The 27,872-nt window shown below is 45.7% G+C and overlaps 1 protein-coding gene across 2 annotated transcripts in view; it reads right to left on the reverse strand.

The window, feature by feature from the left end:
• The window catches only part of LOC120516800 (ethanolamine kinase 1-like), a 200,984-nt gene that overhangs the window by 56,320 nt on the left and 116,792 nt on the right, over positions 1–27,872 (reverse strand). For both annotated transcript variants that reach the window (XM_039738744.1, XM_039738754.1), the window contains exon 4: positions 11,384–11,526. In XM_039738744.1, the coding sequence (XP_039594678.1) occupies positions 11,384–11,526 (143 nt within the window). The remainder of the gene's footprint in view (positions 1–11,383; positions 11,527–27,872) is intronic.

The raw sequence follows: 27,872 nt of genomic DNA on the forward strand, positions 1-27,872 counted from the left end.
AGATCTCTTTGTATACCACGTTGTCAGTTCGGCCCTCCGGTTGTAATCTGACCAAGCTGTGCGCTGAGCTTACTCTTGAGCGTGTAACGTACAGTCGGCCATGTGAACAGTAATCTTGTCTCAAATCTCACAGCTTGGATTGCTGCTGTCGTAATCGGTTTGAGTTTCATGGTTTGTTTCAATTACGACAGTATTTGTAGGACTTGTGTTGAAGTGACATTCGGCATCTGTCAAGCGTTGTAAGCATACAACCAGTTTCATCGATAAAATCACATCCAGCTTTTGAGAGTTTAAACATTCATAAACATCAAAGTGTCCACCATTCAAATCGTCACCTGTGAATCTAAGATGTTTAAGAGGCATTGGTGGTTCTCCAAAGGTGTAAAATATTTGGCCATTTCAGTACACTTGAAAGTGACAACCGAACAATTCAGCGGCAGCCATCAACTCACATGCAGATCCACAGGTGAAGGGCTTAAGCATTTGACTCTTCTAGTGCTCCTGTGTAGTCTAATTATCTCCTGTACCGTCATCAGTCCACACCTTGAACCTGTCCCAGTCATTCAATACATAAGACACAATGGATATCAAGAGTGAGCCTGATATGGCCGTGCAATATGTAACACAGAGAATGGAAAAGGCAGGCGGCATCTCCGGGCATGGAAACCACTCAGTAAGTGACAGTTCTTTGATCGATGGTGATCACCTCGATAGACATGTTAATGGGGGTACAGTTGGAATGATAAAGGAAATGGGGACCTGAACAATGTAAAGTAAGTCTAAAATACCTACACAATAACTATAATCATAATAAATGAACAATAAAACAGCGGAGAAGCCGTGGATTAAATAAAAAGGCTGTAGTTATCAGCAGGGAGAAGTGAATCACATGGCGAAGCAAGGAAGGGAATGTAGAGACCTGAGCGAGACGGCCTTATAAAGGCAGGCAGCCAACAACGTGGGAGGCGTTGAGATGGGGGACCCAACGCCACCTCACACGGTGACCGAGCTGCAGGCTATGGACGTATATATGTACGTAAGTAGGATTCAGTTAGCGTTGAGAACCCGCGTACCAAATTTCTTGTAGATGGGACCATAAGTAACAAAGACCGTTGAAAAGTTCAATATGGCAGCCGACAGTGGCGTCATACCACCGAAATAAGTACGTACATTGGTTTCGGTTAGCGCAGGGAAGCCGCCTACCAAATTTCATGAAGATGGGGCCATAAATAAGAAAGTTCAACATGGCGGATGTTGTTGACTGTTATACATAGAGTTTTGAAATGAAGCCCAACTTTTGTAAGTAAGCTGTAAGGAATGAGCCTGCGAAATGTCAGCCTTCTACCTACACGGGAAGTTGGAGAATTAGTGATGAGTGATGAGTCAGTGAGTGAGTCAGTGAGGGCTTTGCCTTTTATTAGTATAGATTATATTATGTCCTCTATTCTATTATTATATTATACTCGCCATCCCACGTGGCTTCGCCCGCGTATTAGTAAAACAGGACAGTGAGGAGGGCCCCGCCCACTCCTGACATCACTCTTCCCCCTCCCCCTGGCCCATAGCCTCTCTCTCAGATTAGCGTGAATATATCGCAATGAGAGAAGTTGCAAAACCAACCGGAATAAAGCAAATTATAGAGAAAACTTGATCTAAATCTGTTAAGTAGTTCTCTTGTGAAAAGCAGACAGACATTCAAAAAACTACAAGATTTTAAAACCTTTTCTTAGTGAGCACCTATGGGTCAAGGATAACCTACACTCCAAATTCTAAGTCCCAAGTCCTCATGGTTCGGGAGATTTCATGATGAGTTAGTCAGTGGTATTTGGCTCTTATATATTATATTACATTACTAGCCATGTGCGCCCCACTACGTTGCGTGTGTTAAAGTTGTCTGTGAAGGGCTCCCTGTTTAAACGCGGCTGCCAGTCGTGAACTGGGCTCTTCGTCGCACAGCATTATGATTTATTATAAGGGAAACAAAATTACAAAAGAAAACCCTTGGATTTTGATTCGATAGGAACGGCCTACTGGGAATCACTGTCCGAATAGTAATTATGTGGTGGTGTAGGAGCATTTCTGCTTCTGTCTGTTCACAGTCCGTCTCATTTTCACGACGCTGTCATTTCCTCTCACGATGTCTTCTCAACCTTTCTCCAATCTCGCAGGTTGATTTGTGGCAATCCAAAGAATAAGGCAATATACACGGAGCAATGGTTATAAAAGGGGGACACATAGGTATCCAGGCTCTTTAAAGCATAAATACGGATCACTTCACTGACATGTGAGCAAGGCAAGGTACAACTGTGAGACGCGCAGCACTCGCCGGCTACAACGTAACAATAATAATTTCCAGAACGTGCTGTTACGTTGTCATTCATTGTACCGACTGTCTTTCTTTCATTCATATGTTACGTAGGCACGTACCTTTTATCTTCACCAATCTCATTCTCTAAGCAGGCCTCAGGAGCTAACCAGCGTAACACTGTCCACCACCCCTTTCATGAGTAAGAACAACGTACTAAACTGGAAGGTGGTCTACGCATGCGTGGAAGTCGCAGACAAACAAAGATCAAGATCTGAATGAAGATCTCTTTAGTTAATTTAAAGCACAACAATTTGTTTAGTTTGAATGTCTGTGTTTTGAGGTGTGACTGGCGTACTGCAGTCTTCAGTAGTATAAGCCTGGAGGAGATTCTTAATGCAATGCCTGTGTTTTAGCTGTCTCTCTACTGCCATCTAGTGCTTCTTCTTCTAATTCATTCGCGGACAAACAAAGATCAAGATCCAAATGAAGATTATTATATTATATTATATTATATTATATTATATTATATTATATTATATTATATTATATTATATTATATTATATTATATTATACAAACCGGATTCCAAAAAAGTTGGGACACTAAACAAATTGTGAATAAAAACTGAATGCAATGATGTGGAGATGGCAAATGTCAATATTTTATTTGTGATAGAACGTAGATGACAGATCAAAGGTTTAATCCGAGTAAATGTATCATTTCAAAGGAAAAATATGTTGATTCAAAATTTCACGGTGCCAACAAATCCCAAAAAAGTTGGGACAAGTAGCAATAAGAGGCTGGAAAAAGTAAATTTGAGCATAACGAAGAGCTGGAAGACCAATAAACACTAATTAGGTCAATTGGCAACATGACTGGGTATAATATATATATGTATATATTACTTGCCCAGAGAGTTCAGACACGTGATTGTTGTTATTGTTTACATCCCCCCTCAAGCGAACGCGGAGATAGCGAGTGACGTCATCGATTCCGCAGTTGCTAAGTTACAAACACAGCACCCTGAGGCACTTGTGCTAATCGCTGGAGACTTTAACCATGTGACGCTGGACAAAACATTACCTGCCTTCTCCCAGTATGTGGATTGTAACACTCAGGGAAACAGGACTATCGACCTACTGTATGCAAACGTTAAAGACGCATACAGCGCCACCCCGCTGCCTGCGCTTGGGAAAGCAGATCATAACCTGGTTCTGCTTCAGCCTCAATACAAACCAAGAGTGTGGGCGCTACCTACAACTACACGCTCATTCAGGAGGTGGTCCCCTGAGGCAGAGCAGGCTGTGAGAGACTGGAACTACAGACTGGGATATACTGCTTGGGTCACATAGTGAGAACATTGAGGAGGCTGTTGACTGCACTACTGATTACATCAACTTCTGTATGGACATTGTAGTTCCAGTAAGAACAGTACGCTGCTATGCTAACAAGTCATGGATCACAAGTGACATCAAGGGCCTTTTGAACCAGAAGAAAAGGGCTTTTAAAGGCGGTGATCAGCATGAGCTCAAGTGTGTGCAGAAGGAACTCCGAGTCCAGCTCAGGGCGGCGAAAGAGCAGTACAGGAGAAAGCTGGAGCAGAAGTTGCAGAAAAACAGTATGAAGGAAGTGTGGGATGGGATGAAGATTATCACTGGCTGCAGATCGAAGTGGGGTGCCGCCATCGAGGCAGACGTGGAGAAAGCAAACCAAATGAACAACTTCTTTAATAGGTTTGATCACAGTAACCCACTCTCACCTCGGAGTACTGCATCCTCCACCCATTCTTCTACTGATACCAGCATCCCCACCCACAATTACAGCAGCCCAGGTGAGCAGAGAGCTCAGGAGACTTTGTGCCAGCAAAGCAGCGGGTCCAGATGGTGTATCGCCACGATTGCTGAAGGCCTGTGCATTGGAACTGGGGAGTCCTCTACAGCGCATCTTCAACCTGAGCCTGGAACAGGGGAGAGTCCCAAGGCTTTGGAAAACATCTTGTATCACTCCTGTCCCAAAGGTATCACATCCTAGTGAGCTGAATGACTTCCGGCCTGTCGCTCTGACGTCACATGTGATGAAGACCATGGAGCGGCTGCTGCTTCACCACCTGAGGCCACAGGTCCGTCACGCCCTCGACCCTCTGCAGTTCGCATACCAGGAGAAGGTGGGAGCGGAGGATGCCATCATCTATATGCTACACCGATCCCTCTCCCACCTGGACAGAGGCAGTGGTGCTGTAAGAATTATGTTTGTGGACTTCTCTAGCGCCTTCAACACCATCCAACCTCTGCTCCTTAGGGATAAGCTGACTGAGATGGGAGTAGACTCACACCTGGTGACATGGATTGTGGACTATCTTACAGACAGACCTCAATATGTGCAGCTTGGGAACTGCAGGTCTGACATTGTGTGCAGCAATACAGGGGCACCGCAGAGAACTGTACTTTCTCCGGTCCTGTTCAATCAACATACATCAGACTTCCAATATGACTCGGAGTCCTGCCACGTGCAAAAGTTCACTGATGACACTGCTATTGTGGGCTGCATCAGGAGTGGGCAGGAGGAGGAGTACAGAAAGTTAATCAAGGACTTTGTTAAATGGTGCGACTCAAACCACTTACACCTTAACACCAGCAAGACCAAGGAGCTGGTGGTGGATTTTAGGAGGCCCAGGCCCCTCATGGACCCCGTGATCATCAGAGGTGACTGTGTGCAGAGGGTGCAGACCTATAAATATCTGGGAGTGCAGCTGGATGACAAATTGGACTGGACTGCCAATACTGATGCTCTATGTAAGAGAGGACAGAGCCGACTATACTTCATTAGAAGGTTGGCATCCTTCAACATCTGTAATAAGATGCTCCAGATGTTCTATCAGACGGTTGTGGCGAGTACCCTCTTTTACGCGGTGGTGTGCTGGGGTGGCAGCATAAAGATGAAAGACGCCTCACGCCTGGACAAACTGGTGAGGAAGGCAGGCTCTATTGTAGGAGTAAAGTTGGACAGTTTGACATCTGTGGCAGAGCGACGGGCATTAAGGAAACTCCTGTCAATCATGAAGAATCCACTGCATCCACTGAACAGGATCATCTCCAGACAGAGGAGTAGCTTCAGGGACAGACTGAGGAGACCCCACACTATGCGACTCTTCAATTCCACCAGGGGGGTAAATGCGAACATTAATTTTATTTTAATTCTTTTCATTTTTATTACTATTTAATTTAATATTGTTTCTTTGTATCAGTATACTGCTGCTGGATTATGTGAATTTCCCCTTGGGATTAATAAAGTATCTATCTATCTATCTATCTATCTATCTATCTATCTATCTATCTATCTATCTAAAAAGAGCTTCTCAGAGTGGCAGTGTCTCTCAGAAGCCAAGATGGGTAGAGGATCACCAATTCCCACAATGTTGCGCAGAAAGATAGCGGAGCAGTATCAGAAAGGTGTTACCCAGTGAAAAATTGCATCATCAACTGTGCATAACATCATCCGAAGATTCAGAGAATCTGGAACAATCTCTGTGCGTAAGGGTCAAGGCCGTAAAACCATACTGGATGCCCGTGATCTCCGGGCCCTTAAACGACACTGCACCACAAACAGGAATGCTACTGTAAAGGAAATCACAGAATGGGCTCAGGAATACTTCCAGAAACCATTGTCAGTGAACACAATCCACCGTGCCATCCGCCGTTGCCAGCTGAAACTCTACAGTGCAAAGAAGAAGCCATTTCTAAGCAAGATCCACAAGCTCAGGCGTTGTCACTGGGCCAGGGATCATTTAAAATGGAGTGTGGCAAAATGGAAGACTGTTCTGTGGTCAGGACGAGTCACGATTCGAAGTTCTTTTTGGAAATCTGGGACGCCATGTCATCCGGACCAAAGAGGACAAGGACAACCCAAGTTGTTATCAACGCCAGTTCAGAAGCCTGCATCTCTGATGGTATGGGGTTGCATGAGTGCGTGTGGCATGGGCAGCTTGCATGTCTGGAAAGGCACCATCAATGCAGAACAATATATTCAGGTTCTAGAACAACATATGCTCCCATCCAGACGTCATCTCTGCATTTTTCAACAAGATAATGCCAGACCACATTCTGCATCAATCACAACATCATGGCTGCGTAGGAGAAGGATCCGGGTACTGAAATGGCCAGTCTGCAGTCCAGATCTTTCACCTATAGAGAACATTTGGCGCATCATAAAGAGGAAGGTGCGACAAAGAAGGCCCAAGACGATTGAACAGTTAGAGGCCTGTATTAGACAAGAATGGGAGAGCATTCCTATTTCTAAACTTGAGAAACTGGTCTCCTCGGTCCCCAGACGTCTGTTGAGTGTTGTAAGAAGAAGGGGAGATGCCACACAGTGGTGAAAATGGCCTTGTCCCAACTTTTTTGGGATTTGTTGACACCATGAAATTCTGAATCAACATATTTTTCCCTTAAAATGATACATTTTCTCAGTTTAAACTTTTGTTCTGTGATTTCTGTTCTATTCTGAATAAAATATTAGAAGTTGGCACCTCCACATCATTGCATTCAGTTTTTATTCACGATTTGTACAGTGTCCCAACTTTTTTGGAATCCGGTTTGTATTATATTATATTATATTATATTATATTATATTATATTTTGTCCTGTTCTGTAGCTCTCTCTGTTGTATTCTGTAATCTTCTGTTCTGCTCAGTCTGATGTGATCTTCCATTTAGTTTGATTCTTATATCCCACTATCTTCTGTTCTAATATGCTGTGCTATTCATTGTCCCTACTGGCTTATCCAGAGCAGATTTTGGGGGGCAGTAGGAGCCTATCCCAGGATTCACTGGGCCCAAGGCAGGGACAGTCCCAGGACAGCGTGGGGAGGGTGGTCATCCATCACAGTTCATTCCTGTTCTCTCTGGCATCCCCTCTGCCAGTTTAACATTTTCTGGGTTCACCAGTTTGGTGAGTTAAATGCCCCCCACCCCGAGTCCCTTCCAAAGTTTGGGGATGTTGTAGCATGCCCTTGCTGATGCCATCCTCCTTTAGTCACCTCTGATGACATGCCAAGTGGACGGTGACCTTTTTCTAACCACTGGCCACAGGCCGATTCTCCTCAATTGTATTATGTGACGTCGTCATCTATCATATCACAGGGTGCCTCGGAAGTACGAGGACAGTTAACAGGACGGTCATATTGTAACTGGGAAGATGTCTGCTCTGGTGGCGCCCCTCATGACTTACGTGTCCTCACCTGACCCATCCATCTTAGTCAAGGAGAACCCCTGGAGACGACTGGCCTTCTGACTATGAGGTCTGCTGTTCATGGTGGACGCCCTCCTCTTGCAATGCATATCAAAGCAAGGGCCTATGACTTTTAAGAAACCCATTATATTATATTATATTATATTATATTATATTATATTATATTATATTATATTATACAGGGAGATTCTAGTGGGCGGGGCCTCGAGCTATGATGCGATACTCAGGTAATAATGAAGTGACAGAAACAAAATCAATGCAGCACATCCCTTGATAGATGTGTAAATGAGCCAATCACATTCAGTGTTAGAAACGGTCGCCTTGTTCTTGCAAACAGATTGGCAAAGGGGTATCGCGCGGGCATCGTAGGGGTGATGACAGTAATTTCCCTTTTTTAACATTTCGCTGTAATCGTCCCAGGGGGCGAGGCCTGGTCTGGCACACTTTTCCTTTCAGTGGTCCCCACGGGAAGACATCCAGAGGTGACAGATCCAGGGACTGAGGTGGCCAAAGTCCCTTTGAAATGACCCGATTGCCAAAAGATGACTCAGTTTGTGCCGTGCCACCAGCAGACATGTGACAGGTTGCCCCATCTTGCTCACTGATGTCACAGCCCACCAGTTCATCTGTACGTTTATCCAGGATCACTGTGACCTTTGGACTGCTGCATTATTAAGACAGTAATACGTCAGAAGTTGAGGCCCCACCCATTAGAAGCCCCCCGTATTATATTACATTATAATTAGGTTGCATTGTAGTGTAATGAATTCTATTCTATTTTAGACCCATTTCTAACCTGCCTTTCTTAAGTAAAGTTCTGGAGAAGGCCGTCATTATGCAGCTAAATGACCACCTCAATAAACCTGCTATTCTTGATAAATTTCAGTCGGGTTTTAGAACAAATCACAGCACAGAAACTGCACTCGTTAAAGTAGTAAATGACTTGCGGGTAAATGCAGACAGAGGCCATTTATCTGTTCTCATCCTCTTAGATCTGAGTGCTGCATTTGACACCATTGATCACAGCATTCTTAGAAATCGCCTTAGTCAATGGGTGGGCCTCTCTGGCAGGGTCTTAAATTGGTTTGAATCCTACCTGGCAGGGAGAAAATTCTTTGTGAGTTGTGGTAATCACAACTCAAAGACGCATGATATCCAATATGGTGGTCCACAAGGCTCTATCCTGGGTCCGCTGCTCTTCTCAATCTACATGCTGCCGTTAGGTCAGATTATCTCAGGTTACAACGTGAGCTACCACAGCTATGCTGATGACACACAGCTGTACTTATCAATAGCACCTGATGACCCCGACTCTCTCGATTCACTAACGCAATGTCTGACTTGTATCTCTGAATGGATGAATAGTAATTTTCTCAAACTAAATAAAGAGAAAACTGAAATCTTAGTGATTGGCAATAATGGATACAATGAGGCTGTTAGAAATAAACTGGATACATTAGGATTAAAAGTCAAGACGGAGGTAAAAAGCTTACGGGTGACCGTTGACTGTAATCTGAATTTTAAATCACATATTAATCAGATCACTAGGACAGCATTTTTTCACTTAAGAAACAGAAGTAAAGTTAGACCTCTGATATCACTGAAAGATGCTGAGAAATTAGTTCACGCGTTTGTTTTCAGTCGACTAGATTACTGTAACGCACTCCTCTCAGGACCACCAAAAAAAGATATAAATCACTTGCAATGAGTGCAGAATGCAGCTGCTAGAATCCTAACTAGGAAAAGAAAATCCGAACACATTACTCCAGTTTTGATGTCACTACACTGGTCACCTGTGTCATTCAGGATTGACTTTAAAATTCTGCTTATGGTTTATAAAGCCTTAAATAATCTCGCCCCATCTTATATATCGGAATGTCTGACACGTTATATTTCAAATTGTAACCTCAGATCCTCAAATGAGTGTCTCCTTAGAATTCCAAAAGCTAAACTTAAAAGAAGTGGTGAGGCGGGCAGGCGGCCTTCTGCTGTTATGCACCTCAAATCTGGAATAGCCTGCCAATAGGAATTCACCAGGCTGATACAGTAGAGCAGTTTAAAACACTGCTGAGAACACATTACTGTAACATGGCCTTCTCATAACTTCACTTTCACTTAATCCTGATACTCTGTATGTTCAATTCTTCATAATAACTATTCATGGTGGCTCTAAACTCCGTACTGACCCCTACTCTCTTTTTTGTTTCTTTTTCCGGTCTGCGCCACCTCCACCTACTCAAAGCTTCATGATGCTCCAACATTGATGGACTGAAAGCCAGAAGTCTACGTGACCATCATCATCAAGTCCGTCCATGAGAGCCCTAAATCCATCAAGGACTGTTTCATTTATGTTAGGTAGAATGTCCAGAGGGGACTGGTCAGGGTGGTCTCATGGTCTGGACCCCCTACAGATTTTATTTTTTCTCCAGCCGTCTGGAGTTTTTTTGTTTTTTCTGTCCCCCTGGCCATCGGACCTTACTCTTATTCGATGTTAATTAATGTTGATTTATTTTTTTTTATTTATTTTTCTATTCTTTATTATGTAAAGCACTTTGAGCTACTTACTGTTTGTATGAAAATGTGCTCTAGAAATAAATGTTGTTGTTGTTGTTATTCTGCCCAATTCTACTTTAATGCTGTGGTCACCCTAACAAAGCCAAGAGTGCCCAGACAAACGTTGGGAGTGGACCACCCATGTGCCCCCTTGTGAGGAGCACTCATCTTCATGAAGAACTGCCCAGCAAGAGGAAGTCAATTGTCACTGCAGGACCACCACAGGGCTGTGAATCACCAGGTCAAGGCAGACCCTCACAGAAAGTGGCCCGGTGTGGCACTCACCAAGGGTTCAATGTCACGGTTGTCACCCAATGCCACCAGTTCACCTACTTCTTGGTATTCCCTATGGCAACACGTGGAGGATGACAAGCACCACAGCAAACTGGGTGGTCCTTACTGGCCATGAGTTGGTAGGCCTCTTCTAGGGGGTGTGGGGGAATAGTCACATGTAGGCATTACACCATTCAGTCCGAGGGCACGGGGTTAAGTGGTCTGCCTGAGTCATTTAGACCACATGCCCACCCTTCAGGGCCTCGGATGGCATATCTCAGTCATATTAGCGGGGCAAGTCCATCAAACCTTAAACAGGGGCACTGGTTTCCAAATTTAATAAAAATCTGCCCTTCACAACGTGTGCCATCTAACCAAAGCTGGAGCCTACCCTAACAGCACTGGGCTCAAAGCTGGCAGCGGCTCTGGATAGAGTGCCAGTCTGCAGTCAGGCAGTGTGTCTCAGTGGCTAAGGCACCGGGCTCGTGTTCAAATCCCACCTCTGATGTGCCCCTGAGTGAATCACATGAAATAAAAGTAAGGAGGCCCATCTGAGCCCAGAGGGAGACCCACATGTACCCAGGGAGGCCATGCCAACTGCACACTTGAGTTGAACCCACAAGTCCATGGTGAGCCAAGCAGGGCCCTGTGAAGTTTCCTCGCCGAGATGCCGACTGCAATTTCGACGTCCCTGGATTGCGATGATTTCTACCCGTGTCGATTACTTCAAATGACACCTAATCACATGCCATGGGGGCCGTGTTCTGAATCTGAGTGCCACTATCATCTTCGCAGAGTCCACTTGTGCTACCGTCAGGGTTAAAGGTGCAGCCGCCAGCCGCTTCTATAAAACATCGTCATAATGGAAGCTACCATCCTTGCCGGCCCAGCGCCTCGTCCGTTAATGATACGCTGTGGCCCGCGTGCCAATCAATCAATCAGAGGAGACTTCCTTGAAACGCTGGCAGTTTAAGGCAGAAATGGCGGCCCGACCTTCCACCCACCTTGCGCCTCGTTGTAGATGATGTTTTTACACAGCAGGTCGTTGTGGCACAGCACGGCCGGCGATTTGATCTGGGACAGGTGCTGCTTGAGGGCCTCGATCTCGCTGGCCAGGACCTCCAGGCTGGGCACGTCCGCCGAAAACCTGCCGACGACAAATAAGAGCAGGTCAAAAAACTGAAGGGGCAAAAAACAGGCAGGCAGCTGAGGGGAGGCTACGGGCACTGGGGCATCCTGGGTGGCAAGGAGCACCACAGTGGGCAAGCAGAGGGTGGGGGGCTCTGAAGGCAAAGGAAGGGACGGAAAGAAGGGGCAACTTTAACAGACTCTGAAGAAGACGACGATGACGAGGGAGAACCCAATGTGAAAGAACAAAAAGGAGATGAGAGCGGGACAATCGAGAGAAGGGAAGGCAGCCATCCTGAGATGTTCACAGGGCGATGAGGAGCCTCCAGAGATGAAGATGAAGAGTTTGTGTCTCCAGTCTGCTTTGTCTTCTTTTCTGTATTCTTCATCGCTGTTTTTTATAACGTTGTTCTACTGAGGTGATATCTCCTCAGTTTTACTCTCTTTAGCGTTTTTGCTGTTTCTCTATGTGACAATTAATCCACTAATGTTCAGTGCATTTTGTGGGTGGGTCCCCACGAGGGAGGAGCCACCTGTCCATCACCATTGAGGGACTGCCCTCAGCCCAATAAAGTCCCCTGTGGTTCATTGTGAATGTGCGTGCTGACTTGATGATTTGCTGGTTTTTGTGTCTTCTGCTTACGGTTTAAGGCTTCTGATTTCTGTTTCTGTGTTGGGAGTCGTTTGCTGAGGACTGCATTTTAGGGAATGCCCTTTTGCCTCCTTTTTTGATTTTATTTTTTTAAGATATTTTACCATTTTTCTTATAAAGATCCTTGTGGGACTTGCCTCTCTCACTTAACAGCGATATTTTGGGATAATTCAGACTGCCTTTTGCACTTTAAAAGCCTGCTCTCCACTTTGAGGCCTAGACAGGCCTAAAGCCTCCTCATTTCCTAGGGTCAGGCTCCCCTAGGGTGAGACCTATTTCTGGGGCAGTCCACTTAGGATTCTGGCCTGTCTTTTCTGAAGGCCTCAGATTTTTTGAAATTTGTTTGCTCCATGGAAGAGCCAGTTGTCTATGAGGGCTACATCTGCAAGAGATGCCAGCTGATCCGGCACCTCAAGCTCAGGGTCGCTGAACTGGAGGAGGAGTTGGCTGACCTGCGTTGTAATAGAGAATTGGCGGACTTGGCCCAGGTGTCCTTTAGAGAGATAGTGTGCACCCCTAAGGTGGCGGGAGGAGATTCCAGACCAGACAGGTAGGAATAGGTGGGTCACGGTCGCAAGGCGTAAGGTGCACACTGTCCGGGGGCATCAACCCCAGAATTAGAAGTGTCTAACCGTTATCATGTCCTGGCGGAGCTGGACGGTGACTCTGATAATTCTGAGGTGGTAGGCAGGGTTGAGGAGCCCCAACGGGCCACCTCAAAACCAGTTCCCAAAAAGAGAGAGGTAGTGATAGTTGGGGACTCAATCATTAGGGGGATTGAAGCGCAGGTGTGCTCCAGAGAGAGAGGGTCTACGGTGTGTTGCCTTCCGGGAGCACAGGTGGGAGACCTCCCTGGAAGGGTGGATAGGCTCTTGGCCAGAGCGGGGGTGGATCCAGTTGTCATTGTCCACGTTGGAACAAATGACATACATAAGGGTAGTCTGTCAGTTCTGCGATCCAAATTCAAAGAGTTAGGTACCAAGCTGAGGAGCAGAACTGACAAGGTAGTCTTCTCCGAAGTTCTGCCTGTGCCACGCGCCAGTCCAGGTAAGATTGAGGAGATTAGAAGGCTTAACGCGTGGCTCAAATCTTGGTGCAGGGTAGAAGGGTATAGGTTTATGGGGCATTGGGACTCCTTTTGGAACAGATGGGACCTGTTCGCCGTGACGGGTTACATCTGAACCGGAGGGGCACCAATGTATTGGGGAGGCGTATGTGTAGGCTAGTCGAGGATTGTTTAAACTAGGGGGGGCAGGGAGTTTAGGACAGGCCAGATTTAGATCTATACATGGAAGAACAAACAATGGTGTAGAAATAAAAATGCATAGTAATGTAAATTTTAAGCAAACACGTAAAGATAGAAGGATTAACACATTAAAAATAGCTTGCCTTAATGCTAGAAGTATCAAAAATAAGGTAAGTGAGTTGGAGTTGTATGTAGCAGAGCACAATTATGATATTATAGCAATAACGGAAACCTGGCTAAATAACAAAGATGGGGATGAGTGTAACATAGAGGGATACACATTTTTAGGAAGGATAGACAGAACAGAAAAGGAGGTGGGGTTGCTGTTTATGCCAAACAGGAATTAAATGTAAGTCATCTTCAGTTGGATGATGAGCCCCATCTTAGTGAGGACATGTGGCTTCGCCTGGAAAATATTAGGGAAAAGGTCTCATTTTAGGAGTGTGTTATAGACCACCCAATTCAGACAGTAATTTCAACACACATCTTTTAGTAATATCAAAAGGCAAGTTTACAGGGGATATTATAGTCATGGGGACTTTAATTATCCAAATATTAACTGGGATAACCTTACAGATGGAGGAGCACAAGAGCAGGAGTTTTAGAAGTAATCAGCGACTGTTTTTAACACAGCATGTTAAAGCACCAACAAGGGGTGAAGCCTATCTGGATTTAGTATTCTGTAATAATCAGGATAGAATTGAGGGTGTAGAGGTGATTGAACCACTAGGGTCAAGTGACCATAATGTAATACAATTCTCAGTATTTTGTACAGATGCAAAGACTAAAATTGTTAAGTTGAACTTTAGTAGGGCTAATTTTGAGCAGATGCGACAAAGTCTAAGTAGGATAGACTGGGATAAGCTTTTAAATGTGGAGACAGTCGAGGAGCAGTGGAACAGGTTTAAAAATGTAATGCAGGACAGATACAGACCTAAATTTGGAAGTAATAGGAAACTAAAAAACTCCACGATGGATTAATAAAGATTTAAAAAGAAGTTGCAAAGGAAAAACTGCTGTATAAGGCATATAAGACTAATGACTGCAAAGAGAACGTAGAGCGTATGAGAACATGAGGGCAACCATTAAGAAGGATATCAGAGAGGCTAAAAGACAGTTGGAGAGGAATATAGCAGATAAGGCGAAAGAAGACCCCAAGAGATTCTTTCAGTATTTTAGTAGTAAAAGAACAGTTAAGGAGGAGGTCAAGTTCATCAGGAATAGTAAAGGGGAATTAAAAGATACAGACAATGAAATAGCAGATGCCCTAAACTTACATTTTTCTGAGGTGTTTACAAGTGAGCAAGTGGATAACCTGCCAGAGGTAAACAACTACTAAGGAGGTACTGAGGGATTTGGAAATTGTAGAGGAGAAGTGCTGCTCAGATTAAATAAGATGAAATCAAACAAATCACCAGGCCCAGATAATATTTATCCTCGTGTTCTTAAGGAGGCTAGTGAGTACATATATAAACCCTTGACACATATTTTTAGGAAGTCACTGTGCACTGGAGAGATTCCAAAGGACTGGAAAATGGCAAATATCATCCCATTATATAAAAAGGGTGACAGGGCAGATCCAAGCAACTATAGGCCAGTAAGCTTAACAAGCATCACAGGAAAATTAATGGAAGGAATTATTAAGGATAAGATTGAGCAACACATGACAAGGACAGGAGTTATTCTGAACAGTCAGCATGGGTTCAGAAGAGGGAGGTCGTGTTTTACTAACATGTTGGAATTCTATGAGGAGGCAACAAAAGGATACGATCAAAGTGGAGCTTATGATATTATTTATCTGGACTTTCAGAAAGCATTTGATAAGGTGCCACATGAGAGGTTGGGCATCAAGTTAAAAGAAGTGGGAATTCAGGGTGATGTTTTTAGATGGGTGCAGAATTGGCTCAGACACAGGAAGCAGAGGGTGATGGTGCGAGGAACCTCATCAGAACTGGCGATGTTAAGAGTGGTGTTCCACAGGGGTCAGTGCTAGGGCCGCTGCTATTTTAATATATATAAATGATTTAGATAGGAATATAAGTAACAAGCTGGTTAAGTTTGCAGATGATACCAAGATAGGTGGATTAGCAGATAATTTGGAATCCGTTATATCATTACAGAAGGACTTGGATAGCATACAGGCTTGGGCAGATTTGTGGCAGATGAAATTTAATGTCAGTAAATGTAAAGTATTACACATAGGAAGTAAAAATATTAGGTTTGAATACACAATGGGGTCGAAAATCGAGAGTACACCTTATGAGAAGGATTTAGGAGTCATAGTGGACTCTAAGCTATCAACTTCCAAACAGTGTTCAGAAGCCATTAAGAAGGCTAACAGAATGTTAGGTTATATAGCACGATCTGTGGAGTACAAGTCCAAGGAGGTTATGCTCAACCTTTATAATGCACTGGTGAGGCCTCATCTTGAGTACTGTGTGCAGTTTTGGTCTCCAGGCTACAAAAGGACATAGCAGCACTAGAAAAGGTCCAGAGAAGAGCGACTAGGCTGATTCCAGGTCTACAGGGGTTGAATTATGAGGAAAGATTAAAAGAGCTGAGCCTTTACAGTTTAAGCAAAAGAAGATTAAGAGGTGACATGATTGAAGTGTTTAAAATTATGAAGGGAATTAGTACAGTGGATCGAGACTTGTATTTTAAAATGAGCTCATCAAGAACACGGGGACACAGTTGGAAACTTGTTAAGGGTAAATTTCGCACAAACATTAGGAAGTTTTTCTTTACACAAAGAACGATAGACACTTGGAATAAGTTACCAAGTAGTGTGGTAGACAGTAAGACGTTAGGGACTTTCAAAACTCGACTTGATGTTATTTTGGAGGAAACAAGTGGATAGGACTGGCGAGCTTTGCTGGGCTGAATGGCCTGTCCTCGCCTAGAGTGTTCTAATGTTCTAATTAATCATTACAGGATGAACAGCCGTTTCATAATAAATGAACAAAACAAGATTATAAAAAAAGCAACGGAAAACAATGAACACAAAGAGGATAAAGGAAATACTTTAAACAGGAGCCCAGGGAGAAAGAAGGTGAGGCCCTCTTAAACACACTCACGGGAATCAGACAGAGATGGGAAGCCAAATGCACAAATGACAGGACGGGGTCTCCTCTTGACCTGAAACAAGATGGTGAGCCCCCCCACCAGGGGCAGACAAACACAGCGTTGTGAAGTGGCGACACACAAACACAGTGAAAAGGGGGTAAGACTTTCAAACAAGGACCCACAAACCAAGCCAGGACCTTCACTAACCTGCCTTGAGATGGCCTCACCCCAGGCAGCCAGCCCCCCAACAACCACAGGCAGGCTTCGGCTGGCGTTTTGAAAGTTCTAAATAATCTTTTATATTCATAAAATGCACAACAATGCCCTTCAAGGGAGAAGATTACTGTCAACCTCTGGCTTGATGAAAAGGATTATTTGCAAAAGTAGGGGAATATATATAAATGTTGTGAACCCCAGACACAGACAGACACGGACACCAAATGTCCCAAGACACACACGTTTGTTCTCTCTTTTAGTTCCTACACACAACACAGTGCCTCAGTCACCACCATACAGTTCTTTTCGTCGTCTTCTTCTCTTTCGTTCTTCCTCCTCCACTCCACTCCTCTAAGCTTCGTCCACCTCCTCCCGACTGCCCCCGGAAGTGCACCAGCTGTCTCCCGATTGACATCCAGCAGCACTTCCAGGTGTGACAGAAGTACTTCATGCCCTGATTCCAGAGCTGTCCAGGTGCCCTCTGATGGTTGGCATGGATAAGCTGTGAACCAGGGGGGCTGCCCTCTCGTGTCCTGGGGGAGGTACTGCTGGTCATTTATCCCTTCCCCCAGTCTTCTCTTCAAAAGGGCATCCCAGCTGAGCAGGATCCCCAGCCGTCCATCACACTGTCAACACAATAGAAGGCATAGATGATCTGCCGAAAAGGGCAGTCCAAAGCAAACAAGTCCCAATACATATATGGCAAATTCCAAAATCCAATTGCAGAAGTAAAAAAGTCCCCAAAAACCGAAGATGACAACACTACGACGATTCACACAAACTTTATAATGGAAGAGTTTACTACAAGAAAGCAAAAGGAGGCACAGAAAGAAAAACGACAAGTAAAAGAAAAGCCAAAAGGCTGACACGTCCCACCTGTAAGACAAAGCAAGAAACCGAAGTGAAAACGAGACGACGGCGAACTTCTGCAGCCTTCAGTGATAAGGGGGGTGTGGTCCCTCAGGCGTGATGTCATAGTGACCCCGCCTCTTGAGGGGCTCCAGCCACAGAACACAAGGGCTGGACACTAAATCCATCCATCCATCCATCCATCTTCCAACCCGTTGAACCAAACACAGGGTCACGGGGGTCTGCTGGAGCCAATCCCAGCCAACACAGGGCGCAAGGCAGTAACCAATCCCGGGCAGGGCGCCAACCCACCGCCGCCTTAGTCCACTCAGCCATCCTGACTTGACCCATCCATTATTCAACCCGCTATATATCCTAACTACAGGGTCACGGGGGTCTGCTGGAGCCAATCCCAGCCAACACAGGGCGCAAGGCAGGACACAAACCTGGGCAGGGCACCAGCCCACCACAGGGCACACACACACACCAAGCACACACTAGGGACAATTTAGGATCACCAATGCACCTAACCTGCATGTCTTTGGATTGTGGGAGGAAACCCACACGGACACGGGGAGAACATGCAAACTCCACACATGGAGGAACCAGGAAGCGAACCCAGATGGGTCTCCTAACTGTGAGGCAGCAGCGCTACCAACTGCGCCACTGTGCCACCCTGGACAGTAAATAATTACAGAATAATAAACACAACCAACAGTAATAATTAAAAAGATTGAAAATAATAATTTAATAAAAACAACAAGAGAACACAACACACACATAAGCAAAGGGTAACGCATAGCAGCGTCCACAGAAGACGACGACAAATCTGAGAAACAAAGAACTGGACAGACAGACAGGGTGGTCTCTAAATCTGAACCAAGAAGGTGAGCCGTCCTCAGACATGCCCAGTGTTGTCAACTGGGGACACCAGCAGAGTGGAAAAGCCTTTGAGAAAGACCACCATAATGGGCCAGGACATTCATGAGCCTGCCCAATGATGGCCTTACGCCAGGCAGCCAGCCCCCAACTACCACAGGCAGGCTTCAGGCCTAAAAAAGGGGGCCTGGCTTTTGAAAAGTTCCAAATATACACTTTAATATTGGGAAAATGTCAGTCAAGGGAGAGGATGACTGTCAAGCTCTGGCACGATAAGACAAATCCAATTCAGAATCCTTATAAAAGTAAGAGAACTTATTTGCATTTCACAAAACTTGAAGGCATAAGGGGTCTGTCCAAAGGACACTCCAAAGCAGACACGTCCCAACGCGCATTCCAAACTCCGAAATCCAAATTCTGAAGATCAAAGGAAGACAAGCCTCCCAATTCTACACTCCAGCAACACTCAGCGGCTCTCTGAAGGACTCCGCCTCCTGCAGAAGACAAGTGGGCGGTGCTTCACAGGAGACCTCACAGTCTCCCCGCCTCTAGGGTGGAGGTTCCACTCAGAGAATACAAGGAACACATTAACACTAATTGATTAAATAATTCATTATATTTATAATTGATAAAATAATGCATTACATTTATAAGGTGTTTTTCTAAATATTCAAAGTAGATGGGGTGGTCCACTTCTTTATCCGCCCCCCCCAATTTGCAACATCCACCTCTGGGTGATGTAATGGCGGCCATTCTTGTGCTGGTGCCCTAACCACACTATTAGGTGGTGCAGGAGTGGCAGAGATAGATAGCCAGTAAGGGACAGGAGATGATTGGGGGCAGAATGGATGTGATCATGGTGGGTCATTTAGTCAGGACATCGGGGTCTCCCCTATTTTTTTCAAAAGATGCCCATGGATCTTGTATGACCACAGGAAGTCAGGACCTCAGCCTGACATCTCATCAGAAGGACAGCGTCAGTTTCACATTTCATTGTCCCCGTCACTGGGATTTACACACAGACCACAGGGTAAGTGTCCCCTGATGGCCTCACCATCACCTGCTTATCTCCTTTTATTTTTCAGGTCGACACCCCCAATACTGGCCTCTGGAGTGGAAACGAGCCAAACTCTCCATTGTATACCTGAGTGGGAGAGTGTTGCATCAGGAGAGGAGGTCAGTGATGGTGGAGTGGGGGGGCTTTACCTGTAGCAGTGGGCCATCGCTCAATTGAGACTCGGTGACAGACCACACACCCCCCTGCAGTGCATGGACATGCATATGGACACTACCCCTTCTGTCACCCGGTGGTCCTAGACCTACAGCCCTAATGTGAAGGGTGCCCTCCATTCCAGTGCTGATGCCCCCCCCCACTTAATTCGTGCCACTTCATCTGCCAGGGGTGCCACCATGGTGTTGAGATGCAGTTCAGTGGCTCTGCCTGTGGTGATCCTGACTGTTATGAGAAGGCGCTATATAAAAGGCGCTATATAACAGCTTGAGATCCAAGCCCCACCTTTTCGTGACTCCAACCCACACTGTAATTTCAGAGATGTCTGCACACCCATTAGCATGTTGACAAAAAGGCGCTATATAAAAAAGTGCAGGTCTTATTCATGGCACCGTATAAAAGCGTGGTGCCATCTTTGGATGTGAGACCCTGTGGGGGTCCAGGAGTAGTGTGCAATCACACACCCAGATTACCTCTTAGCTTTCTATTCCCCAACTCCAGGTTTGGGCAGCAGGCTGGTGACCTCCATGCCCACCTGGCAGGGCTTTTTGGTTGGGAGTGTAAGCAGGTGGAGGAGGACATTTTTGGTCACACCGTCTGGGGACTTTGGTCAGGGAGCCATTATCATGTCAGCAATGAATAAAGTGACCAGGCAAGCCCACCGGGCACATGCGACTCACGGAAATGAAGCACATGAAGCCACGCGCCCGCCAGACGCTTCAAACCCGGCACTTAGCACTTCAGAGAATTGCAGCAATTTGCTTTACATCATGCTGGTCACTAATAGCAGCTTAGAGTTCGCCAGAGCGCAGCGCGGCTTGGTCAGCCTGCCAGAAGGTCCCCACCCACCTTTGTGGGCTCCAACAATGAGTGGCTTTGAACAGCGGGCGATCTCCACTGGCACAGCCGCTGCTCACATCAAACATGACTCAGAGGACATTTAGAGTCGAGGTTTGATCCATGCCAGCCATGATGTGAACCTGCTGTACTGACCACGCACACCATGCTGGCATACGGATGCCATTTAAAAACACAGGGTCCACTTCATGGCACTACACAACAACTCAAGGCCCAATCCTCCATCCCATGTCATTCACAGTTCATTGGAAGGAGTCACCCGCCCGCCTGCCTGCACACACTTACTGCAGCAGATAAAGGTGCCATATAAACATTTAAGGTCCACATCATATGAACTCAAGGGTCCGATCCTCCACCACTACCATCACCTGAAGGAGCGAATTCACCAGCCAAGGCACTGAGAAGGTGCTATATACACACTCAGGGTCCATCTCACGGCACCAGTCTGATCTCCAGCACTTTCACCTGAAAGGGGGTCTCAGTGTGGCGATGGTGAAACCTCTCAGCTCTCACACAACAAGACGCTGGCACTATATAGAACCGTCAATGCAGTTTATAAAAGCTCAAAGTCCACTCCATGGCCTTGGTCAGAGGTGAGGTGAGTGACATAACACAAGGTAAGGGGTTGATTTGGGGGACTGATGCCTCTCTCTTTGTCACAGAACAAAAGAAGACAAACAAGAAATACACACACTCACCGACAACACCTCCAGTCTCTGAAAAATGGCTGCCTACAGACAACTCCATCTGCGAGGACGTCGCTTCTGGCTTCTGACTCCTCAGGATGACGTCACTACCATCTCATTGTGATGACGTGACTTCCTGGTCAATCTCTAATTACGTCACTTTCGGTTCATTGTGATGACGTCACTTTCCTGTCCCTTGGCGATGACGTCACTTTCAACTCCACAGGATGACATCACTTCCTGTCCATCTATGATGACGTCACTTCCAGCTCATCATGATGACATGACTTCCGGTCCCCCGGTGATGACATCACTTCTGACTCCACAGGATGAAGTCACTTCCCATCCATCTATGATGATGTCACTTCTGGCTCCACAGGATGAAGTCACTTCCTGTCCATCTATGATGACGTCACTTCTGGCTCATCGTGATGATGTGACTTCCTGGTCAATCTCTAATTACATCACTTTCAGCTCATTGTGGTGACGTCACTTCCAGTCCCTCGGCGATGATGTCACTTCTGGCTCATTGTGATGACGTGACTTCCTAGTCAATCTCTAATTACATCTATTTCAGCTCATTATGATGACATCACTTCCGGTCCCTTGGCGATGACATCACTTCCAAATCCACGGGATGACATCACTTCCTGTCCATCTATGATGACATCACTTCCAGCTCATCATGTTGACGTGACTTCCTAGTCAATCTCTAATTTCATCACTTCTGGCTCATTGTGATGACATCACTTTCCTGTCCCTAGGTGATGATGTCACTTCCGGCTCCTCAAGATGACGTCACTTTCCAGTCCTTCTATAATGACGTCACCTCCTTTTAATTTCCGGCAGCCATTTTGTATAGTAACGATGGTTCCACTCCTGTCTTGTTTTTTTCATCAAATATTGGCCCGATTTTGCTGCTTTTTCACGGATATTACACGGGGCAACTCCCCAACTCTTTTTGCAGTTTTCTGTGTGATTTATTCGTATTACACCCTCTATTAAAACCTCGAGGTCCACTCCACAGCACATCATTCATATCTCCGCTGAAGGAGATACTTGACTGCACACACAAAGCTTTCTGTGGAAAAGGCGCTATATGAATGCTACGCATTCACTTGAAGGCGCTATATAAAAGCTAAAATTCAGATGTCCACCACTTCCACCATTTTCCACCTGAAGGAGTCACTTCAAATGCCGATGCCAAGATGCAGAACCTGCCTACACCTGCACGGCATGATGGGAAGGAGCTTACTGAACAAAAGGCGCTATTTAAAAACTCAGGGTCCAGGTCACGACATACTCGAGGTAGATACACGGCACCCTGTAGAAACATTACATGTAGACATAAGTCCATGACCTTAACACTGAAGGTCCTCTTCAAGGCGCTATATAAACATTCAAAGTCTAATATCCGCCAAGACTACAAGTGAAGAAGTCACTTCACCTTGAAGGGCTCACCCAGCATGTTGAGAAGGAGCTTACTGAGGAGCAGGCACTGTTAGAGATACAACATGGACACTGGCATCCCGGGTGCAACAGAACTTGGATCCTTACCTGGCAGGGATGCCCATAACATGGACAAACCGGGGAAGATATTCTATGCAGTGCTGCCTTTTCCCCAAACAATTAGAGAGCAATCTCCCTGACTTTGGTTTCCCAATTTGATACCTGCAAGGCATGCTGGGTATTGTAGTCCTGTGGAACAGCCCTGTCGGGTCCCATGGGAGTCTCCAGGCATAGACCCTAACCCTAACCCTTCAGGACTTCTAATTGACCCGGAAGTGCCTCCTTCAGGTTGTGCCCTGACACCGGAAGTAATCCTGAGTCCAAGATAAAAGAGAAAGCTCGACCCTCAGCCAGGCAGAGTCAGAATCGGGAGAGAAGGCGGACAGACAGCACTCGTCCGGGATGAGTCGGAGGAACATTTGAGTATTTGCAGGGACATATTGGGTTGTGTGGAAGGAAGGGATTTATTGGAGGGATTTTGTTAATAAACAAAGTTGTTTTTTTTTTTACATGGGACTGTCTTGTGTGGTTTTGGTTTGGGGTGACTGGGTTCTGTGGCGCCCCCTATTAGTCACATCTGGCGTAGTCGGCAGGATTTCCTGGCCGTCTAAATGGCAGGACCCTGTTACAAAAAAAAAAAAGTGTTGAGTCCCAACAAACAGAAGTCGTGTCTCATGTGTTAGGAGTCAACACCTTCAAAGCAGAGGTGGTGAACTGGCTGGCACACACATAGCATGGCGAGAAGGAGCTTCCTGTGACATCATTGGCTGGTGGTCTCAAGGCAGAGGTGGTGAACCTGCCTGCAGACACATAGCACAGAGAGAAGGGGCTTACTGTGGCAAAGGCGCTACCCTAAGTCAGGGTCCAACTGATGACATGATTGTAGATAAACACTGAAGGTCCATTTCATGGCACTATATAATAAGTCCAAACTCTGATGGCATCACGTCACCTGCCGGTGGTCTCAGTGCAGAGACGGTGAACCTGTATGAACACTGAAGGTCCACTTCATGACATAAGTGTACATAAAACTTGAAGGGACATTACATGACATTACAGAAACACTCAAAGTCACGTCAAGGCACTACATAATAAGTCCAAGACTCTGATGGTGTCACGTCATCGTCTGGTGGTCTCAGTGCAGAAATGCTGAACCTGCCTGCAGACACACAGCATGGTGAGAAGGGGCTTACAGTGAGAAAGGCGCTATATGAAAAGCCAGGGTTCACTTCTCCCCACTGCGTGATGTCACTGATCCTGCCCAAGGCAGATGGTGGTCCTCCCGTAGTGATCACACACATAGCACACTCAGGTGCTGTTCAGTGTGTAAAGGCGCTATATGAGAACTGGAGGTCCCATCCCCACCACTTGTGGTGTGAAGGTGTCACTTCATCTGCCGGGGGTCCCAAAACCGAGACAGTCAGCCTGCTGTAATGGGAGGGGCGCTATATAACATCAGAAGATGGCCATTTGTGATGGGGGGCAGTGGGTGGGTTTGTTACTAATACTGGCTCTTACTTAAAGCTGAAGTGTTCATCATGTGAGGTGCTACATATTAAAACAAACATCCTGGAAGGTAGGGTGCCACATGAGTGGGTGGTCCGAGGGGGCGACTTTCCCTTTCTCTTTGTCTCTTTGGCCCTCCACCTCCCACTCCTTCCTTCGCTCCAGTGGCTCAAATGTGCAGCCAGGACTGGGAGGTCATTTCGACCGGCGGGCACAGATGATGGCTGCCTGTTTGGAAGTGAAGCAGCTGGCACCGGGCTTACTGCATTCCCATAACCCCATTCACGCATTCCTTCCTAATTCCCCGATTTGTTCCCTTAATGCCTCCCTCCCTGTGTGTGTGTGTGTGGGGGGGTGTGCCACACTCATGGTACACTCAGCGCTGCCCTCACTTATTAGAAATGCAAAGGGCACAAATCCTCAGCGGCCTCAACTCGCTGCCCCAGAGACCCCAATTCAACCAAACAGGCCGCCAGCCGCGGCTCCTAATTGGAATTTCCAACATCCACTTCAATCAGGGCCAATCTGACATGGCCGCTCCGTTCTGATAAATAAAAAATAAACAATGCGGGCTGCGCATCGGCAGCCTCGGGCGACGCCGCCGGCAAACGGAGGGCAGAAACACGGGGGCTACTGAAGGCCTAAGTGCCCCGGTCAGCCCACACCAAGCCCTGCCATTAGAGCTGCTGGAAAAGCAGGACCCCCGGCGCCACTCTGGATGTCACAACGCCATCCCTGCTGTGGTCTGATTGGATACGCCAAGACCTGCGATGTGAACGAGGCTACCATGCCAGTCAGGACAGACCTGCGGTCGTCACCCTCCTCAGGGCCACACAGGGCGCCAGCGACAGCGGGCACAAGCCTGGAAGGGGTGCCAGTCCTTCTTCAACTGTGGAAAGCTGGGAGAGAAATCAGTGTGGACATGGGAAGTGGGGGGACACCAATGTCACGTGACTGTGACAGAACGGGTTCATTCATTCAGACATTCAAAGTGACAGAGTCATTCATTCAATGGCAATTCATGAAGTCATCACTTATTCACTCATTCAAAGTGACAGATTCCTTCCTTCCTTCCTTCCTTCATCCACTGCAATGCTATGATTGAGTAATAAAGCAACAGATTCATTCACTCATTCATTCATTCAAAGTGAAAAATGAATTCATTAATTTCCATTATGAGACTACGCTAGAATGACAGAGCAACAGATTCGTTCATTCATTCATTGCAATACACCATGATTATTACTTTATTCACTCATTCATTGAAAATGCAAAGTGACAGATTCCCTCCTTCCTTCCTTCCTTCATTCATTCAGTCATACATTCAAAGTGATAGATCAATTCATTCATTCATTTTTTCAACTCCAATACTTTGGTTGAGTGATAAAGAAACAGATTCATTCATTCAAATAAAGTGAAAAATTCATTCATTTCCATTATGAGAAGACACAGGAACAGAGCAACAGAGCAGCAGGTCTGTTCATTCATCCATCCATCCATCCATTATCTAACCCTCTACATCCTAACTACAGGGTCACGGGGGTCTGCTGGAGCCAATCCGAGCCAACACAGGGCACAAGGTAGGAAACAAACCTCGGGCAGGGTGCCAGCCCACCGCTGTGTTCATTCATTCAGATGTTTAAAATGACAGATCCAGCCATTCATTCATTCATTGACTCATTCACTGATTTGTTTAATCATAATGAAGGATTCATTCATTTTTTTCAGTCTTTTGTTAAAAGTGACAGATTTATTCATTTAAACATTCATTCATTTGTTTGTTCATTCATTCATTCAAAGTGACGGATTCATCCATTCATGTGCTGACATTGAGAGATCAGGTCATCAATTCCCTCATTCCATGTGAAAGATTCATTCATCACCCTGAGATGCACTGGCGCCCCTTCCAGGAGTCGTGCCACCTGTGCCCCGTGCTTGCTGGGATTGATTGGCTCCGGCTTCCCTGTGACCCTGTGACCCTGCTCGGGACAAAGTGGGCTTGGAAGATGGATGGATGAAGAGATGGAAGATTCGGCCATTGACTGATTCATTCATTTTCACCACAAGACTACAATGGAGAGACAAACGGACAGGTGTGTTCATTCATGTTCAGTTAAACTACAGAGGTGTTCCAAAGTGACAGATTTTTAACACAAGGCAACATCTGAGGAGCCAAGTGACGTTTTTATTCAGTCAAAGTGATGTAAGTCATCCATGCAGTCAACCATTTTAAACACACTACAACACTGGAGTGAAGATTCTTTTATTCATTTTCAATACAAAACTACAATGGAGTGACACAATGACACATTCATTCATTCACTTAATATTGACAGACACATCCATCCATTATCCAACCTGCTATAGCCTAACTACAGGGTCACGGGGGTCTGCTGGAGCCAATCCCTGCCAACACAGGGCACAAGGCAGGAAACAAACCCCGGGCAGGGTGCCAACGCACCGCAGGGCACATCCATTCATTCATTTGTTACTTCAAACTGACAGATGAATATATTCATTCATTTCTTAATTCAAAGTGACACATTCATTCATTCAACATGACAGATTCATCCATCCATTCATTTAAAGTGACAGATTAATGCATTCATTTGTTCATTCAGCATGACAGACTAATTAATTAATTCATTCACTCACTCGTTTACGCAAAGTGACAGATTAATGCATTCATCTGTTCATTCATTTGTTAATTTGTTCATTCAATTTGACAGACCAATGCATTCATTCTTTCATTTGTTCACTTGTTCATTCATTTTAGCACAAGACTACAGTGGACTTATAAATTGACAGATTCATTCATTTGCAATCAAAGAAAACATCAGAGTGGCAAAGTGACAGATTATTCTATTGATTTCATGTCATACATTTCAGTCATTCAATCATGTGATCATTTTAAACACAAGCTAACACTGGCATAGCAGATTCATTCATTCATTTCACTACAAGACTACAGTGGAGTGACAAGCTGGCACTTTGGCTCATTTGTTCATTTTGTGTGCCAATTGGCACAGGGCAGGAGCAAAGCCGCGGTGGGTGCTGCTCCACACTCACTCAGTTATAACAGCTGATAATTTAAGGTTGCCATCTTTGGTGACGAGGAGTTCATGTAAACTCCATACAGAGAGTGGCATGAACAGACACCAGGGGGCATATCACCCGTAAACGGACCAAAGGAGAAGAGCGGCGCACAATTGAGAAGGGGCGGAGCAGTCAGACGGGGGCATGGTGGGATGTTGGGTGGACGGCCAGTGCCTGTCGTGTGACCGCGTGTAGGGTGCCTGTGGCAGGATGGCGGGCAGGACGTGATCAAGGGCAGAGTGGGTATCTCAGTGGAGCTCGTCCATAGTGTCGACTTTTGCAGGATTTCACGGCCCAACCATTTCTAAAACGGCAGGCCTGGCTGGGCAGCAGTAAGCGACCACTGAGGAGCATTTAGGGAGCTGACAGCCAGGCAGATGAAAGGTGGGCTGACTTAGCTAGATAGATAGATAGATAGATAGATAGATAGATAGATAGATAGATAGATAGATAGATAGATAGATAGATAGATAGATATGATAGATAGATAGATAGATAGATAGATAGATAGATAGATAGATAGATAGATAGATAGATAGATAGATACTTTATTAATCCTAAGGGGAAATTTCTT

This window comes from Polypterus senegalus, chromosome 1 (genome assembly GCF_016835505.1).
Source record: "Polypterus senegalus isolate Bchr_013 chromosome 1, ASM1683550v1, whole genome shotgun sequence".
Classification (NCBI taxonomy): domain Eukaryota; kingdom Metazoa; phylum Chordata; class Cladistia; order Polypteriformes; family Polypteridae; genus Polypterus; species Polypterus senegalus.